Source organism: Lemur catta, chromosome 2 (genome assembly GCF_020740605.2).
Source record: "Lemur catta isolate mLemCat1 chromosome 2, mLemCat1.pri, whole genome shotgun sequence".
Classification (NCBI taxonomy): domain Eukaryota; kingdom Metazoa; phylum Chordata; class Mammalia; order Primates; family Lemuridae; genus Lemur; species Lemur catta.
This window is the reverse complement of record NC_059129.1, coordinates 81,738,300-81,760,013: the sequence shown is the minus strand read 5'-3', so window position 1 is coordinate 81,760,013 and position 21,714 is coordinate 81,738,300. Positions and strand designations below refer to the sequence as shown.

The 21,714-nt window shown below is 38.9% G+C and overlaps 1 protein-coding gene across 1 annotated transcript in view; it reads left to right on the top strand.

The window, feature by feature from the left end:
- Positions 1 to 9,449: 9,449 nt before the first annotated feature.
- Positions 9,450 to 21,714, top strand: part of SNAP91 (synaptosome associated protein 91) — a 136,567-nt gene continuing 124,302 nt past the window's right edge. Inside the window, exon 1 of the mRNA XM_045543960.1 lies at positions 9,450 to 9,579. Within this exon, the coding sequence (XP_045399916.1) occupies positions 9,450 to 9,579 (130 nt within the window). The remainder of the gene's footprint in view (positions 9,580 to 21,714) is intronic.

Below are 21,714 nucleotides of genomic sequence, written 5' to 3'. Positions count from 1 at the left end.
GTGGCAAGGCCACTGGGGGATTATAGCCCCTGAAAGATGATGCACTTAGGCAGACATAATTACCATTAAGGGATTATGAGTAAGAAATTGTGTATCTGAGGCAGGTCTCAAATGGAGGCAGCCACATAAACCATTACTATAGTAAAAATCAATCAACAACATTTGTATACACAGTTCAGAATGGGCTTTGGCTTCCTAACAGGGATCATGTGATAATAACAATCACTAACATCTCCAAATGCAACCAGCAATAAATCATGCAGCTGCTAAATAATGTCCCTTGCTGGATAGCAGCAGGTTAATGGTTAAATACTTTGATGTCCCTGGGAAATATTGTTGCATAAATACTAAGTTTATCAACTTACTTATTTGATTCATATTTCATTACTTTTGCCCATGAAATGGAAACTTCAGGATTTTCCTGTAATGCCAATGTCTGTTCTTTCTTATCAGCAAAATCCTGAGTGAACTTGACAGGGGATTTGGAATGAAGTGGGTAACAATGGAAACAAATTGATTGTCTCTCTGCATCCGCCAGATATAAGAGATGCACCATTAACACTGCCATGGGTGTCCTTAAACCAAATGCACGTCTCTATAATGATTATATCCACCTAAAGGCATCGGATATAGAGATTTAACAAGGATCCAAGTCCAGGAGTGATGATGGCAGAGAATTTCTTGAGTTTTATTTTTAAGAATACATTTAAAGTCATTCAAAATGACAACAGAATTAACCCAGTTTTAGGGTGAATAAGATAAAATTTTAAAGTGAAGATAATATTAATTAATCAAATCAATAACAGCCATAAATTTGAAAAAGTATAATGATCAACTCACTCTGTAGTTTCTCCATGGGAATCATTGGCACTCTAGCATTATTCTAATTTATTTTCCTACTTAAAAGTGAAAATGGGATCCTCAGTTGAAAACTTGGCTCTGCAAACTAACATTTTAAAAGAAAGAATATTATACATTTTATTATACTTTTATTTAAGGGTCAATTTGGGAACTTTCTGACATGAGGCTAGCATAAATACAATATTTAAATAAATTGTAAATGTAGAGTCTGCTAATTTTCTGAACCTCCCATAACAACACTCTGTCTTATGTATGACTCCTCACTGTCTGAAGCATAAATCTTTGGACAGATGAAAGTACTTGAGGCAAGTAGAAAATAAATTCAATATTGTTAAACACATTATGCTCTAAAAAGAGTAAATCCTTACTTGTTCCAGTGAAAATTAGTTTAAACAGTAACACAGGAGTTCATTCTCTGGTTATACTGAATATGAAATAGCCCAAACTTTCCATTTCTCTTTAATATTCTCTTTACTGAGATGTAGAAATGGTTGACTGAAAAAAGACATACACACACACACACACACACACACACACACACACACATACATACTTGTTTTTTGCATGAGAACTTTTTGAACTGACAGTAGCAGGGGTGTGTTCTATTACACAATTTGAAAGAATGTGAAAAATGTCAGCTCTTCTCATAGTCTACTGCTGTTTTCCTGGAGCTGTACAAAGACAAATGCTGGCAACTTCTATAATACCCAGGCGATGAATTATCAAGTGGAGTGAGTCTCACTTCTCTTACGCAACTCAGAATGTAAATTGAACTGTAGACAAACACCAAAAGCCCAGATTCCACCACTATACAATATATATGTGTCACAGAAAAAAAATTCATATGTTGAAACCTAATCCTCCATGTGATGGTATTTGGGGGTGAGGACTTTGGAAGGTGCTAGGTCATGAGGGTGGGTACCTCATGAATGGGATTAGTGTCCTTATAAAACCCCCTGAGAGCTCCCGCACCCTTTCTGCCATGTGAGAACACAGTGAGAAGAAGGCCTCTATGAACCAAGAAGTGGGACCTCACCAGACATCGAATCTGCCAGCACCTTGATCTTGGACTTCTCAGTCTCCAGAACCATAAGAAATAAATTTCTGTTGTTTATATGTAAAAAAATTTTTTTTCATCAGTTGCCAACTATTTTTGGGTAGTTCTCAATGAATCTATGTGAATCACTTAACCTTATATTTTTGAGAGGTTTCTCTCTGTAAGTTTTTCACAAGGGTTTGCTTTTACACATCACTATGGTAGTTGGTTCTCCAGTAAAGCTCCCAGTGAATCCCCAATAAATCTTCCAATAAATACCCAGTAAATCTTCTCCCCTTAAATCTAAGCTGTCTCTGTAACTTGGTTTTTGATCAATAGAATACAAAAGACTGATGCTTGACAGGTCACAAGAAACCTTTCGGATTCCACATAGATTTCTTGGAACATTCCCCCTTGGGTGGTTCTCTCTTGGAAGCCAGGCACCATGTAAAGAAATATGACTACCCCGGACATTCTGTCATAAATAACCCACACAGAGATGCCGCATGTTGGTGCTCTGGTCAAAACCCCAGCTGAGATCTCAGCCAACTACCAGCTTCAACTGCTGGACATGGGAGTGAACAAGCCATCTTGGGCAGTCCAGTGGAAACTTCTGATGACTACAGTCCCTACTGTCACCTGACTGCAACCATATGAGAGACTTCAAAGGAGAACTACCCAGCACAGCTCTATTAACTCACAGAACTATGAGAGAGAATAAAATATTGTTTTAAGCCATGAGGTTTGTTATATAACAATAGATAACCAGAATAGTCACATTACATTTAAAACAGAGAAGCAAAATGAAAACAACACATTTAAATTGTTTGTATGCTACCATGCAAATAAAATGTACATATTTGTACAAATGTCATATGCCAATCGCCCATAATGAATTCATTTCTAACCTGAATTTTAGGCAGAACAAAACTTAATAAATATGTTTGGCCTGGCTTGGAATATACTTCATTAACCTTCATTCTCAAATAAACTTGAATGGTTTCATGGATGAAATGTACTTCCCTAAGATACCTTAGTTGTTTAAATCTCAATCTTACTGATATTTTGTGCAACCTACAATTTTTCTTGCTACTCTAGAGTGCTCATCAGTTTTATGGTCTGTTTCATTTGTCATCTTATCAAAGAGAAGCAATCTTTTCATCTCTGTACAAGTGCATTAAGGACATCAAAATTTGTTTTTTGTTGTCAATTGCTGTTGAGTTTGGGCAGAGATGTCACATTTGTGTGTGGGAGTGGATATATACTAATACGGTTACTTTTGTACCTCATATGATTTCCTGCTTTGACAGAAAAGCATTCTTGGAATGAAATCACCCTATAGTTTTACTTTAAGAATTATATTACAGTTTTTGGAGAAAAATACGAATTTTCCAACTCCTCCACAGGTTGTTGCCTAAGACAATCAGATTACCTTCAGCTTTATTTCTCTCGGTTTTTTTTTGTACATTTATTATGTCTTACAAATAAACTGAAACCAAGAGCTTGAAGACATTTGTCCTCATGTGTTGATATAAATTGTTGGTATACATATAATTATTGCTGGTTTGGTTTTTCTGTATTAAATCCAATACTCAGAATAAAACATCTGTATTAAATCAGAGACTTAGAAAAAAATCTATATGGTGACATACATGTATATTGGCTCAGAAAAAAAGATCCATATATTTTTAAAAAGCATTTTTTGGGTATCTACTATGGTTACCCTCTTTTCTGACCACCCAGAGATTTCAAAAGACCTTTCAATTTGTAAAAATATTGAGTGTCAATTCTTATTCTTGCATAAGGTTTATTGACTATTACTTGTTATATGCCTGGGCCTTCAAAGAGAACATGTTAATAAGAAATAATTTTATCTCAATATATTTTAATTTAATTTTATTTTTTAATTTAATTTAATTTAATTTTTTTGAGACAGAGTCTTACTCTGTTGCCCAGGCTAGAGTGCCTTGGTGGCAGCCTAGCTCACAGCAACCTCAAACTCCTGGGCTTAAGCGATCCTCCTGCCTCAGCCTCCCATAGTAGCTGGGACTACAGGCATGTGCCACCATGCTCGGCTAATTTTTTCTATATATATTTTTAGTTTTCCGGATAATTTCTTTCTATTTTTAGTAGAGACAGGGTCTCACTCTTGCTCAGGCTGGTCTCAAACTCCTGAGCTCAAACGATCCTCCCGCCTTGGCCTCCCAGAGTGCTGGGATTACAGGCGTGAGCCATCACGCCCAGCCTATATTTTTATTTTAATCAATTTTCTTTCTTTCAACTTGTATATAACATTCATGATTGTAATTCTAGATTCTCTTAGATATAAGAAGTTGGTATTTCTTAATCTTTGCCACTGGAAATACTCTATTTTCAAAGCTCAGTTAGACCTTCAAAAACAACTCACATTTCAAATGTTGGTTCCATCCTTGACATTATTTATTAATTTGTATATGATACTTCTATAGTTGAGGTATTTTCAAACATTCTTCTGCTAACATGCATGACAGTATGCTCATATGAGGGATGCTCTTCCATGCATAGGACGAGAGACATGAGTAACTTATGAAGAACAGGCTATGGCTTTAGGTACTTCCCAGTGTAGTATATATAATTTCACATTAGTATAGGATTGACTTTGAATCCACTTCAATCTAGTTTTGAAAAGTAAACTATTCACAGACTATATTATTTTTATTATTGTATTATTTTAATCATTATATTATTTGCTGAAAACCTCTTAACAAGTAGCAACATATGTAATATGACATCACTATTGGACTCTTAGACTGCCATTATTCTATACTATTTTCTCATTTTATGTAAATTGCCAAACTAACTGACACAATGTTGTTCACAGCATTCTTTTATCCTTTAACATCCATACGCTCTATCCTCCCTTTTGTTTCTAATATTGGAAATGTGTATCATTTCTTTTTTTTCTTGATCAGCCTGGCTAAGGGGTTTATTGATTTTATGATTTTTTTTTAAAGAAATGGCTTTTGGTTTCATTGATTTTATCTATTATTTGTATATTTTCTCTTTCATTGCTTTTCACTCTGTATGATTTCCTTCTTTCTACTCATGTTGAGTTTAATTTGCTATTTTTCTAGTTTCTTAAATAGCTGTTTTTAGGTCTTTCTTCATTTCTAATATAAGCATTTTAATGCTATAAATGTCCCTCTAATCACTGCTTTAGGTGTACCCCACAAATTTTGGTATGTGTGTTTTCATTATTATTTAGTGCAAATTAATTTCTAATTTTCCTTATGAGAAACTTAGACCCATGGGTTATTTAGAATGTTAACTACCAAATATTCAGAGATTTCCAGATATTAATGTGCTCTTGACTTTTAGTTGAATTTCACTGTGGTAAGAGAATATAATTTCTATGATTGTAATCCTTTTAAATTTATTGAGACTTATTTTCTAGATTGTAATCCTTTTAAATTTATTGAGATTAGCATTCTATCCCAGAATATAGTCTATCCTGGTGAATGTTCCATGTGCACTTGGAAAAATTATTCCACTGCTTCTGGGTGGAGCATTTTATAAAATGTCAGTTAAGTCAAATTGGTTGATAGGGCTATTTCAAGTCATCTATACCCTGAATGATTTTCTGTCTACTTGTCCTATTTATTACAAAGAGAAAAGTGTTGAAATCCTCAAGTATAATGGTAGATTTGCCTATTTCTCCTTTTAATTAGTTAGAAGTTAGGAGTTACAGTTAATTAGAAGCTATTAGTATTAGTTTTTGCTTCATCTTATTTTGAAGCTCTGCTTCTAGATATATAAACATGTAGGATTATTACATAATCTTGATGAATTTTGTTCTTTATGAGATGTATCTCTTTATTCCTATTCATATTCTTTATTGTGAAGTCTGTTTTGTGTGATATTAATATTACCACTCCAGGCTGGGAATGGTGCCTCATGCCTGTAATCCTAGCACTCTGGGAGGCCAAGGCAGGAGGATCGCTTGAGGTCAGGAGTTTGAGATCAGCCTGAGCAAGAGCAAGAGACCCAATCTCTATAATTATAAAAATAGAAAACTTAGCCAGGCATGACAGCATGGGCCTTAGTCCCAGCTACTCAGGAGGCTGAAGCAGGAGGATCACTTGAGCCTAGGAATTTGAGGTTGCAGTGAGCTATGATGATGCCACTGCACTCTAGCCTGGGTAACAGAGCAAGACTCTATCTCAAAAAAAAAAAAAATATATATATATATATATACACACACACACACATTATATATGTGTGTGTGTATTATTACTCCAACTCTTTATCAGACATATTGAGATCTAATTTACATACAATAAAAATTCATCAATTTTAAGTGTACACATTGACAAGTTTTGTTTTTGTTTTTGTTTTTGTTTTTTTTTGAGACAGAATCTCACTTTGTTGCCCGGGCTAGAGTGAGTGCTGTGGCATCAGCCTAGCTCACAGCAACCTCAGACTCCTGGGCTTAAGCGATCCTCCTGCCTCAGCCTCCTGAGTAGCTGGGACTACAGGCAGGCGCCACCATGCCCGGCTAATTTTTTTCTATATATATTTTTAGTTGGCCAGATAATTTCTTTCTACTTTTAGTAGAGACAGGGTCTCGCTCAGGCTGGTCTCGAACTCCTGACCTCGAACGATCTACCCGCCTCGGCCTCCCAGAGGGCTAGGATTACAGGCGTGAGCCACCGCGCCCAGCCCACATTGACAAGTTTTGAGAAATGTATGCAGTTGTATAACCACTATCACAATCATGATTTAAACCATTACCATCACTCCAGAAAGTTTCTTTCTGCCACTTTTCAGTCAGTCTCCACCACCACCACCACCAGCCCCTTGCACCTGATATGCCTTCTGTCTCTATAATTTTGACTTTTCCAGAATGACACATAAATGGAATCAAAACAATAAGTAGCATTTTGGATTGGGCATCTTTCACTTAGTATAATGCATTTGAGATTTATCTGTGTTGTTAGTTTGTTTCTTATTATTGCTAAGAAGTATTCCTTTACATGGACATACCACCTTTCATTTATCCATTTACTAATAAAATAATATTTGAGTTTCCTTCAGTTTGGGGCCATTATAGAAAGCTGCTACAAAATTTGAGTATAAGTTTTTGAATGGGAATGTGTTTTTATTTCTCTTGGGTAAATACCTAAGTGTGGTATTGCTGGGTCACATGGTAAGACTAGTATTTGAAACCAGACATTGGTGGTCTTGAGCTTTCTTTAGTCATTAAGCTTCTAATTAGTGCTAAGAATAAGTCCCAGCAGTTACGAAATCATGACCATACTGAACACTGTATCAGGTGAAAGAGACAAGTACACAACAAAATCTTGGTATCTATAAGTAAACATACCTGAAGGCTGAACAGAGGCCACCTGTAGCCAGGAAAAAATGTCAGGGAAATTCACAAATGAAGTTCTGATCTTGATTCTACCGTGAGAATATTTTTTAACAATTAGGTTAAGATAAATAACCTTTGAAAGTGTCAACACGTGGAAGCTATTAACCAAGTCCACATCCCTGTTTAGAAATTCATGCATACAATTCAAATTTACACTTGTCATTCAATTGACAGACATTCAGATACTCTATTTAACTGGCAGAAATTACTTTTTAAGGGCACAAAGGGTTTTCCTTATACACCCAAATGATTGCTGTCGAATGTAATCTGGGACTCGATTAACGGCTTTGTTAATTATTTGTTCCTGCAGCAGACCTCGGTATCCGTTTAAGACCTAAGTGGCTAGAATTACCTGCCCACCCCGGTTTCCAATTGTAACTGAGACCAGTTCCAGAAGCCCCAAGGTGCTGAGGACACACAGGTAACGGTCTCGGCTGGCCCGCAGAATCTGACATTTGAAATCGCCCTGCCCATCTGGGCCTCGCTGCCTTTGACAGGCGGGCGTGTCAGAGACGGTGTCGGGGAGAAGGGGCTGGGCCCTGCCAGGCAGCGCGCGACGACGCCCTTGCCTTGGCCTTCACCGAGCGGAGCCGGAGCAGCCCCGTCGCCCGGCCGCGCCCACGCCCCCGCCGCCCGGGGCGCATCCCGCAGACGCCGGGCAGGTGTGTGCGGTGCGCGCGCGCCCAGTGCGTGCCGGGTGCGGGGCCAGCGGGCGGAGGGGCTGCTGGGCGCCCCGCGGAGGGTGACTGGCTGGGTGGGTGTCGGCCTCCCCGCCTGCCCGGCCTCCCTCTCCGCTCTTTGAGCTGGCCGGGGATGCTCGCGCGCGGCGCCCCCTCGCCTTGAAGCTCGCGGCCCCAGGGGACGGCGTGTGTGAGTAGCTGGGAGGGGGGCGCGAGGCGCTCCGCGCAGGGCTCGCCCGGGTTTGTCCGCCGCCGTCACCTGACTCGTCGGAGGAGCCACATCTGAGGTGGGGGCGGGGATGGGGACGCAGCGCGGAGCGCTGGAGAGACGCGGCGGCGCTGGCGGAGGAGGCGGCGGCGGGCGACGGGCGGCGGGGCCGCGGAGCTGAGGGCGGGGGCCCGGCCAGGGCTGGAGGCATCGCGCCCCGGGGCTCCGGACTGTGTGCGCTCGCACGCACCCACCCAGCGCGGCTTCCCTGGGCGACTCGGGCTCCGCTCATCCTGCGGCGGGCGGCGCCGCTCCAGGGGCGGGGTGAGTAGCCGCGGCCCGGCTCGGCCCCCTCCCCCGCGCCCGGGCTGCGCGGGGATCGGGAGAGGATAATCCCGGGGCGCGGAGAAAGGCAGTGGCCGGGTGACAGCTCCGCGGCGCGCTCGCGGGCGGGCGGGTGGGGGGCTGGCCCGAGCCGTCAGTCCGGCCCTGCTCCAAAGCCAAGAAGGGTGAGGTGCTCAGAGCCTCCGGCGCCTCCGCAGAGCCTGGGGCGGCCCCTGCGGCGGGGCTTTGGAGACTGGGGCGGCGGGGGGAAGGGGCCCGGGCGACGGGCCTCGGCGAGGCTTTGGAGGCGGTGGCGAGGAAGGAAGGGGAGGCGAGGGCATAACATGGCGCAACGCTGGGATAATCTCCACCGCGACTGAGGGAGGACGAGCCCATTGCTGCAGCAGCGCGAAGAGGAGGAGGGAAGCGGCCAGGGCTTGGGTATCAGATTCATTCTCCGAAGCCTGCGGGCTGCTAGGAGGAAGCGCTGCGGAGGTGGGAGGTGGGCACCCGGTGGGCGCGGCGCCCAGGGAATAAGCCCCAGGCATGCCGTGGCTAGCCCGGCACCCGGGGATGAGGTTGCAGGGAAAGTGCCGGTTGACAGGGGGGCTCCCAAGGGGTGAGGCGGGCCTTGTCGGACTTGTGCGGGGGAACGGGGACAGTGTCACGATGCTGGGACTGGAGCCCGCGCTGGGGTTCCGGGACGGCCCTACTCGTGGCCAAGACTCCCTGGACCGGGTCGCACGCGCAGGGCTTGGCGCGTTGCTGGCCCTGAGAGGTGGTGCCAGGGCGGGGATGGAGGGGGAGAGAGCCGCCGTGCGGCTGGAGGAGGCAAGGCCTGGCTGGAGGAGGGTAGGGTCTGCGGATTAAAGCGGGACCGTCTCCCCTTCTTTCTTGCAGAAGAGGAGGTGGCAGACGCAGCCGGAGAAGATGTCGGGCCAAACGCTCACGGATCGGATCGCCGCCGCTCAGTACAGCGTAACAGGCTCTGCTGTAGCGAGAGCAGTCTGCAAAGCCACCACTCATGAAGTGATGGGCCCCAAGAAAAAGCACCTGGACTGTAAGCATCTCTTTATATAAGTGGGACATGCGCACGGCGGAGGCGCCCGGGATGTTGGCAGTGCGGCCTGGGCTTGCGGTCGATAATGCTGCGGCCTTTGGAACTCCCAGCCGGGTTTGCCTCTGAGCTTGAAATCTCCAACCGTGGAGGTGTCGCCTTCTGTTAGCCCTGAAACCTTGTCTTTTGAGTCATTTTTTGCCTCCTGTTGACTTCCAAGGTCTTGGTGGTGGGGAAAAGATATACATATATATGCAGTACCCTTGACATTGTACACCCTGGATGAGGCACTTTTCACCTCTTTTTTTTTTTTCCTTTCTCCATCACCCTCTCTCCTCCAGGTTAGAGGAAATCAGGGGTTGCACAGTCAAAACCAAAAATAAAAGATGGATTCATGGAAGGTCAAACCTACCACCCTAGTTCTTTCCTAAATATATTTCAGACAATTCTAAAATGGTATCTTTTTCAGTGTTGCTGCTGAGGTTTTGTGTGTGAGTATGGGTGTGGGTGTGTGTCATGTGTCACCACGCCAAAGTGAAATAAATTCAAGGTATTGAATGAAGAAATTGCACTTCACAGATAATGGCGATTTCATTTTACACATCCTGGCACACTTCTTTGTCCTGTTCTCAGAAAATGCTGGATGAGATGACTGTGCTGTGGTCACAAGATGGATGTACTTTCCCGGCTTTTGAGATGGTGCAATTTTAGATGGGAATATGTACTTCATAATTTTTTTTCATAATTGGTTATTTGATGGAAAAACACTTTAGTCTGGAATCTATACATTTCTGAAATATTTCACTTGATTAACATAGTACATTTTTGTTATTGAAGGGTAAACAGATTTAGAAAAAGACTTTCACCTGCTTTGGGTAGTGAATTCCCCTCATAAGTAAGGCTACCTCAGAATATATTCTGCAGTTGTTATTCAGCCTTTTTGACCTGCTTGGAATCTTCTGTCTTGTTATGATGTGTGTTGGTAAAGATCAGTATTGGCATGAGAGACGCAGGTACAGCCATATCCGTTTCCCCATCTGGCTTCCTTCGCCTGTTTTCTGGTTTTCTTTTGCCTAAGTCCTTCCCCCACTGTCTCCCTTGTGCAGCTGAGAAAATGGCATCAGTGTTAGAGCTGACTCTAGCCCTATTATGTGTATAAGCAAAGCTTGATGAAGCTTACAGCTGGACATTGTAAGAGTTGTCCAGCCTTGTGAACCTGTTGTCTCATAGAATTTAACAATTTTCTTTCTAGAAGCTTGTCTGAGGGGAAAACACCATTACGCCTTTCCTAAGGGAATGTTTAACAAAATTTATTGATTACAGTATCATATGTTCTCTATGCATTCATTATACAATGAGAGAGGCCACCAGGGCCCGGGTCTCTAACAGAAGTGGAAATTATAAATTTATGACCAGTTCATTTTGCTGCAGCATGCTGAATCAGTTAGCCATTTTTCCATCAGTTTCCCCACCTCTGGAAGGATGACTCATGTCTTAAAGGTGTATGTCAGTCTAGAAAATCCTCATAATAAAAGAGGTATGGATTATGGATTTGCTACATGCTGATCTATCATGAAAATGATCAATCAGTATATTGATATATTTCAGGGAACATTCACAGATTTTAGTATTTCATTAAAACATCACTCAGATAAAGACTGACTTCTGCAGATCTAAATATTTCGTCACCTTAGTCTTTTAGATCTGGAAAAGTCTTTTAAAAAATTTAAAGGTGGGAGGTTTCTCAGGATCTCCAACATATGTTAGCAGTGCGGTGATTTGGAAGATGTGGAACATAGGGGAAGGATTCCATGTTAAAAGAAAGCAGCTGAAATAGGAACTGGTGTTGAATTATTAATATGACTAATAGTCATAAGAGCTAAATATTTATTGAGCAGTTACTGTATGCCAAGCACTGAACTGTATATTATTAATCTATCACCACTTAATGGGTTTAGGGAGGGTAACTAACTTTCGTAGCTTCTAACCACTGTACTTCCATCAGTAGTTTATTTAGTAATAGTCTCTATTGAGAAGGAAGCAAAGGAACCATATTAGCATAAATGGTCTAATCTCCAGAACACCCACTCTGCTTTCATGATTTTGTATGAAATTGAGCATCAGAACCCACATATTACAATCTTTATGATATGCATGAAAGAAATTTAATTCTGTCACTTAAAAAAATAACCCAAATCCAAGCACTGAGAAGTATTGGTTTTTCTTTTGAATGTTTTACTTTTCCAATAAGTCATAAAATAACTTATCTTCCTCTTAAAACCAAACTTTGGGTAGAATTTGGAAAGATAGGTATTACACTACTAATTGTCCTATTCTAAGAAAAGATGATACGGAAAACCTGAATATATATGTTATATTTATAGGCACTATAAGAAGACATCTTTGCTCAGAACTCTGAGAAGTTCCTTTAAAAAGCAGTAGTCTATTACTTCAGTAATTTATTCACAGGTTTTCATTAGCATACCAGTTATACAAGTGAATTATACTTGTTATTAAATCATGCACACATGTAACTAAGTTTCTTTACAGGCACTGAAGCATTCTTAAATAGGTGGTGTTTTGGTTTTAAGAATATCAAATGCAGGTTGGGAGGAAAAGAGCACAAAGTGTAGAGTGTGGGGGTTAGAAACAAAAAAAATTAACTTTTTATTTGATTTGTATATAACCTTTTAGTTTGGAGTTTCGATTGGAAGATTATAAGAATTTATGGTTCTGTGAATTTTTTAAGCTATTGGATATGCTACAGAATCTCTATAAAATATGTATTTAATATAATTTAAAGTACTAGTTTAAAAGATAATTTTTTCTATTTAGACTGATAGGCCAAGAAAATTATTGTTAATTATGGCAATTTATAAAATGATGCTCAAGGGGATATGATTTATGGTATACATTTGAAGAAATGATTTGTTAACATTTAGGGGCAGAATTACATATGGTGAAAAGGTGGAGATAAAGGAACTCTATACATGTATTGCCAATTTTATTTTTCTTTTTTTCAGTAATAGCATATTTCTTGAAGGAAAAACATATTCAGAAAACCATCACCATAGTCAGTAGTTATATATTAAATTTAAAGGATAATAGTAAACCTTAATTATTTAAATAAGGATTATATAATTTATGATACTTATGGATTATGTAAAATTTTCATTCCATATACCCTACTATAATAATGTTGCCCTTTGCACCTGAAAATTGAACACCTAACCAACATTAGTTTGATATCAATTTTTCTGGGTCCGTCTGTATATCCTTGCCTCCTTTCCCCTATAACTTCTTATGCCTGTTTGATAGCATATAAAGCATCCATAAGTTTTCACTGTCTTGGTTATAGCTGTTTTATATTTCAGTGGGTTTTCCTTTTCTGATTTGTAGTTTTTGATCTAAAGGACAGCCCAAGTCAAATAAAGTAAAAAGATCCAGTAGGGTTCCCGTTACGTACCCAATACTGGGTCAAGGTTAAACAAGAAAATAGAGTTGGCCCAAAGTAACACCTGCAGGGGAAATTTGGAAAGTTTTGCAGCCCTGGTATAAGATTCACTTCAGTTAATAGTGCTTATGAATGATTTCTATATATGCTACATTATTAAAGTACCCTATTTAAGATAATCAAAATTAAAACTTAAACGTTACTATTAACATCAAAACAAACTTTAGGAAAAGCCAATTTTGTTATCAGTAATCCCATTTTCCCCCATATTAAACTTACTGGAGGTTTTTAATAATGTGCTTATCCCACAATGAAAGCAAGTGCTTCAAGTTCTAAATCTCACATTTGAGAGAGGTTAGAATTTTAGTAATGATTCTATTCCTCCCAAATTAAGAAAAAATAAGATTGTATTTTTTATAAGACTATTATCTGGTAAAGGTAGGAGATATGGACTGTGTCTTGATTCAGGATAAATATTGGCAAATTACCATAAAATTCCTGCTGCTTTAATTTTATTCATAAAATATATACAAAAAAGAAATTTTGTGAATAAAAATTTAAAACTAAAAGTTAGTTTGCTTTATATGCATTTGCTCAGTACATGTAAAATATATTTTTATTTATTGAAATGCTATTTCCACAGTAATTCAGTGGATACCATATATTTTTATTTGTGATAATAGGTCTTTCCATAGTACTAAAACATCGAAAAAGCAAGCAAAACTTATTGAATAAAATTAAGTAGAAAAATTTTTAAAAAATTACTAAATACCAGGGTAACTTTCAATATGAGAAGTATACTAACTCACTGTAAATATATTTTGGTTTGATTCCAATTATTCTCATTTAACTATTTATTGTTGTCTAAACACACCCTCTCATTTTTCTATACCAGGACATACTCTGTTCCTTTCTCTTGATTTCACCAGAAGATCCAGCCCAAGTGTGGAAATGGTTTAGAACGGACTATCTTATTTTTTAGGCAGTCAAGAAGAGAGAGGGAAAATACACTTCTGAAAAGCATTTAATCTGATTATCACTCATACCATAAATCTGTAAGGGGCTCAGTCCGTGTGGTCCTGTGACCACAGTGTCCTGGAAGGGAGAATTTCTGCCGACCCTGAACCTCACGAGATCTCTTTTCTCCCTTCTAGGACAAGAGCTTTAGCTGATAGGACAAGGCACACTTTAGAAATGACTTAAAAATAATTAAACAGGATTTATATCAGTTAGTGGAACAATAAGGATTTTTTTTTTTTGGATCTTTTTACTTTCTCATTTTCAGGGGAATTTTTTTAATGGTATAATGTTAAATATATTTGGGTCACTTTAGATCTTTTTTTTTCCAGTTAATGTGGTTAGCAGATAATTTCTTAGAACAAGTATAAAATTGGTAACTCAAATTGATTTCAAAAAAGTTGTTTTAGTGATTTAAAAAATGTTTATATGGAAAAATGTGTAAATTATATAGTCAGTAGGAAAATTCATATCATGATTGCAATATTAGCTTGCAGCATTTTAGATTGGAATCTAGATTTTTGATACAATGCCATATTAGTCTTAATGTTTAATAAATGACTGCTGAAGACTCATTTGTAACTTAATCTGCGCACTAAGTTGCCATGGATCTCCCTCTTAGCTTTTTACAAATAAATATCCTTTAAATATATTACTTCCCCCCTTCAAATTGATTGATGCTGGGAGAGGGTGCTGTTCGGAGATTATCTTGGTTTCATCAACTTGGTAAAGAAGGTCAGGAGGGCCATATGACCCTGTTCCCTGAAGGCCGAGGATGCTTTCTTTACCAAGTTATATTTTAGGTTACTCAACTCCTGAGCCAGCACCTACTGAGAGAGCCTTCAAATATAATCAGGATGCATTTAAATAATTTGAAAAGTCATATTTCTTGCCATTAAAAATGTTTATTCTCAGTTTCATTTCTGTTGTAAATTCCTTTCACTTTTTAGGGAAATATATTGTTTGCTTGTGAAGGGAAATGTTGGCTGTTTTTTCTTAGGCATTGATGTAATGTGGGAGTTGCTCTTATCTTTTTCTTTCTCATAAAGGGGAGAATAGTTGATTGGTGTACCCCAGTGTCAATTGTACAATGAACTGTGAGTAAGAAATGATGGACTCTCTTCTTTGGAGCAGTTGAGTGAAAGAACAAAGTGGAGAAAGAATTGTACCCTAAAGCCCACAGTCTTTCTGTAGCTCTTTTCCTGCCATCTCTTAATTTGTCTCGGGTATGGAGTTGTGGGGTGTATAAAGATTCCCGCCAACCCCCTACTCCTCACCCCGCCCCCCCCCGCCCCCGCGCCCCCGCCACCTTGTGAACTGGGGGTTTGTTTATTATGCATCTTTAAGGAGGATCTGGTGTCTTTTAAAGGATTTTGTGATGTACCATTCCTGGCTACTTAGAGAGAAGCTAGATCTTTGCCTGCTTTGTGTAGTTTTGGTTTTTGACCTGATCATTTGATTATTCTCCTTTAGCACTTTAATTTTAAATTATAACTCTCCTCCTTTCTACATGAGTTATTCTCTCTGTCATACTTATCTTTAACCTCTCTCTCTATCTTCCTTATAAGCATTTTTGACTATCTCCAATCAACAAACAAAACCACCCACATACAATCCTCTTTGACTCTGTGAGCTCTTCTAGCAACCAACTTGTCATCCCTTGCTTTTATTTTTTACAACCAAGCTTCTTGAAACAGTGATAACTCACCAAACCAAAGAAAACAAACACAACTGTAACTCTTTTTAGATGTCCTGTGTCTTTGATTGGCTTTATTCATGCATAAAATATTAGAATTGCTCTTGGGTGCCAGGGATTGCCTACTCAGTTGCCAAGGTCACTAAACTGAGAGTTAGTCTTCATCTCCTAAATCTAACGGGTGATCAGTTACTTTAAAACTCTCTGAAATCTCCTTCTTCTGCCATAGTTTACATTACTAATAAACCTCATCTGTAAAAAGAAGATTAAGAATAGTACCTACCTCACTTCTGGTGAAAACTCAGTGAGATAATGCATATGAAATACCTAGCCCGGTGCTTGACACACAAATATGCAATACCGATCGGTTATTACTACCACTACTACTGCTAACCATTGCTAATACAGTTGCTGCTGTTGCTACTATTGCTACTACTAGTACCATTACTGCTACTATCATCACTGTAACAATTACATATATAGTCTTAGTGATTTGCCCATTACTTCTTCTCCATGCTTGTTTTTGCCCCCTCCTTTTAATTGTGTCAGTTTTTACTTTAATTCCAACTTTTCCCAGCTATAGTTTGAAAGTTATATATACTATGTCTATTCTTATAGTGATTACCCTTAAAAATTTAATATACATAAAGTCTAAAATAGATCAATATCTCTTTTTCCTTCTCAAAGAAAAGGAATTTAGAAACTTTTAACTCTGATCACCCACTTCTAACTTATGTGCTATTATTGTTCAATGTTTTAGTTCCACTGTAGTTTTAACCTGCAAAGCTAGACATTATTATTTGATAAGTGCATTGTTTATTTAGATACATCTACCTTATAAATGACTTCTTTGCTTACCATTCCTTCATTATGTCTAAGATTTTCTTGAATTATATCCTTCTAAAGTTCCTTCAGTGAGGCTCTTTACTAGTAAACTATGTTTTTGTCTTTAAAAATGTTTATTTTCTTCATGATTTTGAAGAATAGTATATCTGTATATAAAATTCTAGAATGACAGTTATTTTCTCCTTAAAGATAATATCTTATTCATTTGGTTTCCACTAGTGCTCTTAAGAATTTATCCATCAGTCTACCTGCCTTTCGATAATTCCTTTATTTTTGTGGCTGCTTTTAAAATTTTCTGTTTGTCTTGTTCTTCTATAGTATATGTGTGTCTAGATATGGCTTTCCTTTTGTTTATCCTATTTGGAACTTGTTGGGTTTCTTGAAGCTGAGAATTCACATCTTTCATCTGTTCTGGAAAATTCTCAGCCTTTAAATTATCATTGGTTACTGCCTATACCCATTCTCTTTCTGTCCTTCAAATATGATTAGACATATGTTAGACTTTATTACATCCTTATAGCTCTAAATATACCTTTCATAGATTCTAACACTTTCTTTTCTATTCTTCATGTGTTGTTTTTCAGGTATCTTCCAGTTCATTTATGATTTCTTTAGTTGTATTTTGTCTGTTTTCCACATTCTTAGTTTTTAATTTTATTCATTTATATTTTTCATTTTTGAAGTTTTTCAAATTTGCCCCCTTTTTTGGATAACATGTTTCTCACTCATATTTTTGAGTTCCTCTTTTATTTCTTTACCATTTTATACATAACTAATTTTATGTTCTATGTCTCATAGATTCATTATGTGAAAGTCTGTTTCTGCTATTTTTGCCTGACCCTCAATCATGATGTTTCCTCATGTTTTTGTAATTTTAGATTCTGACTGAGGTCATGTTAGCTATGACTTCATCTGTGAAGCCTAGGGTCACCCTGGAAAGCCTAGGGTCACCTCGAGAGAATTTGTGTTTACTTCAGATAGGTCCCACAGGTGCTGCCGTTCTGGAAGCATCTGAAATTTATTTCTGCTCTTGAACTTCCCATCTGGCGCATGTTCAGGTCCATTATCTTTATCCGTGATTTGAAAATCCAAAAAGTTCAGAAAACCAAAATTCTTTTTGTAAATCACTTGGTGGCAAAAGTTGAACTGATATAGTCTTTATACTACCATCATGAAGGTCTATATGTTGAGCTACAGAAATATTGTCATATTGTGGTGTGCTCTTCAGATTATACAGAGTTATTACTTAATATATGGTGTATATACGATAATACCTTTGTAGAATCTGAAAAGTCATGAATTCTGAAACATATATGGTCCTCAGGGATCTTAGATATCGGATTGTGGATCTGTAGTATAAATTTGAATCACAAACTTCAGCAAGTGGAAATAAAGCCGTGGTTACAAATGCCCCAGAGATATCCACCCCCAAACCCCACCCCAAATACTCAGAATTTAGGGTGAGTGGGACACATTTTTCTATTGTCTCTTATTGCTGGAAGGCATTCATTTTTATTGGGTTTGTTTCCCCCTTAATTTTACTAAAGAGTAACCCTTTGAGGATCCCAGCTTTGTGTGGGGGTCTTAGTTCCATCTAGTCACCTTGTTTAGTGGCAAAGGCCTTGTCTCCTGTTTTCCACAGTGCTGTTAAAACCTAAGCCTCTAGGCCACTCAGGTTAACACATGAGTTCAAGCCAGCCTTCTCATCAGTATTACTTTACCATGTGGTTTTCTGCAACTTCTTTCTCTTTTGGCCCTTGGGATTGCTTTTATTTTCTTGTGAATTCAGCCAAGTGGGTGGAATGATACCTGTAATATTTATCTGGGTTATCAAGTGTTTTTCCCTTGGTAATTCACCTGTATACTAGATAGGCAACCAGCCTGTTTTTCTATCCTTTGTTGTTGCCTACACATACGTACACACACACACACACACACACACACACACACACACGCCCCTGATAGTTCATTCCTGACCTGCTTTGAAATTGATTAGATTCACTGTACTCTGCACTACTTTGGGGCTATTTCTATATTTTAATATATTTTTAAAAGCTCATGTCTAAACTCTTAGCTTTAGGTATTCTTTCTCAGCACTTAGATGGCCACCTGTGTGTATATCGCTGTCCTGTCACACCCAGAGCTGTGGTGAGATTCTATTTAGTGGTTTTCTCTTCCTCTAGTCTGCAATTTCTTTGAGGCTGCCTTATCCCTAACACCAAACGTAGCTTGGTAGCAGGTTTTGGTAAATATTTGCTAAATGATTTTTTTATTACACTTTGTTTCCAAAATTTTAGACAGTTTTTTGTCATAAAATTTCTATTTAAAAATTTTACTGTTACCTGCTAACCTTCAGAAGAGAGGAAGTTAACTTGATCCGTTTTCTCAAATGACTATAAAAGCAAAAGAAGTGTAATATTGGAGGAAAACAAACAAAAAACATTAAATTGCTTAATGTACATAGTTAATGTATATTTCCTGACATCCACTCAATACTTGTATTCTTGTGTTATGACAAAATTTTAATTTGGGGAAAATCATAACCTTGATATGAAAAGTTAAAACAATGAGAAAGTTGGTAAATTAGAAAAAAAAGGTTAGTTTTCAGCAATTACTTTCAGTGTCAAGGCTTTCAGCAGCTTATTTAGCATAATCCCATTACTTATTCATTTAATAAATATTTGCCTGTCTTCCGAATGCTAGGAATTGTTTCAGGAGGCAGGGTGAACAAGATTCACACCGCCATTGGCATCAGAGAGCCTGTGACTTAGTAGGAAAGACAGAAAATGAAAAAAATAATTACAGGTGATTCAAAACGAATTAAGTTTTAATGGGAGTGGGGGACGGGTAAAGCTACAGTGAAGGTACATTGCAGAGGGAGTGATGTTTAAGCCCAACTTGAAGAACAAGTGGGACTTATGCAGGTGAGGTGTAGACAAGGGCTGCTGCAGACTAGTACCTAGGAAGAGGCTCACAGAGAGCAAGGCACATCTTAGGAATATAAGGAAGTTGAGGATTGCTGGAAGACTGAGTTTAGGAGGGCAGAGAATGTTAAGAGAAGACATGTGAGTTGCGGACGACCCCAAATCTGGAGGGCCTTTTAGGCTGGAGAGAATCTTGGTTGTTGTCCAGCCTCTTCATTTTTGCAGATGAGGAAGCTGAGTTCCCAATTGTCAAAATCACACAATCTGTGTGTGTTAATACAGAATAATTCTTATCCACCTGTCTTGAGCAGGTGCCCTGATGCATCATTGCTTGGTTCACCTTGTTCTGATTGCTACATCTATTCTAGAAAATCTCACTGTAATCTCACTATTAACTGGTTAGTGTCGTAGTGTACAGCTTATAGCCATTCCAACATCTAGCTAAATACTCAGACCATGGCTTAATGTAGTTTTGTCATGGTGTTTTCCCCCTTAACCCATCAAGGTTGCAGTATGTTCATGTTTTTCTGGTCTCTACATTAAGCATTTTAATATGTAACATCCTGGTTTTGGCTACCCTTGAATGAGCATGAGTGTCCCCATGAGTGTGCCTCCAAGGGAGGTTGATTTGAGGCTCAGCTAATGAGTGGGCTGGACCAACTGTTTAACATCTGCATCTCCTCATCATTTTGTGGTTCTTACTTGGTCTTTTTTTCCACAATAATAGTCATCATGGTTCCAAATGAGTCACCTAATTTTTAGCTATATTACTGCATTTTGTGAAGAACTGTGTGCTGTAGTGACATTACTATCCCAATGATCTGTTCCATATATATACATACACACACACACACACACACGCACACACAAAGAGATTTGACTTTGGTCCTTATTGCAGATTATACTAATGATTTCATGGACTAGTCCTGTGAATTAAGAAAGAAGTGTTTCTCCAGTTCAGCTCAGCATTACTTTCTCAGGTAGAAATATAGTATGAATTGAGCACTCAATTAGTGGGAGTACAAAGTGGTATAAATATATGGGAGGGAGGATTGACAGCATCAGTCAAAATCCTTGAAAATCCTTTGACCAAGCAATTTGACTTCTATAGATTTATCTCAGATAAATCATTGGAAAAATATGTTATTTGCAAAAAATACTTTGTTGCATCAATGTATAGGAATACAAAATTGAATACACCTAAATACTTTGTTAGAAAATTATGGTGTTTCCAAACAATGAAATATTGGGAAACCTGGAAAAATAAGATTGTCAAAGTAGAAGGACAATTTATGAGGTATGATCCAGCTTTCATTTTTAAAATATGTATATGTCCGTAATACATATTTTGGAAGAATATATACCAAAATGTTGTCTGTGTGTTGAAGGACTTTTTCCTACTTTATACCCATATTAGTCACGACTAGTGTGCTTACAGATTACAGGAATATAGATTAAACTAGTTTGGGCAAAAAGGGGAACATGTTGGTCCTTTAACTAATATGAGGAGAAGACAGGGATGAAGCTATACTTCTGTAGTCATTGTTCAGGATTCTCCCTCCACCTCCTGTATCTATTTCTCACTGAGGTAGTGAGGCACCTTCTTCATTCTTGCAGACTAACTTTCTCAATGTGTCTGGAAATATACTGAACTAAAGCTCCCAGGCTCACATCATCACTGCCTCACTGAGAGAGATGAGCTTTCTTCCTAGAGCTAGAGTTTTACAAAATCATAGGGATGAATTTTGATTTGTTTAGCTCAGATCATGGTTGATGCATGTACGTGGCATGGTCCTATGATTGTCAGTCTCAACCAGAACTACATTGTTGGGAATCCCAAAAGCTAGTGACTTGACACAGGTTATATTTCTTGCTCATATCACACTCTGCGGTGGATGGCTCCTTCTCTCTAGGGATTCTGCCATCACGGGCTTCAGTGTCCTCTACTAGAGCCAATGCATCTGGCTGACGGGGGAAGGAAGACAAAAAGGGGAGTATTACAGGAGAAGATTTAGATCCAGGCCTAGACATCATTTCTACCTGTATTCCATTGGGAAGAACTCTGTTCATGGCCTCACCTAAATGCAGGTGAAGCTGGGAGATGAAGTCTAGCTGTGAGTCCAGGAGGAGAAGAAAACTGGATGTGGACACACAGCATTGACTCTCCCATGCACTTGGTTTGTCACCTGTCTCTTAAAAAC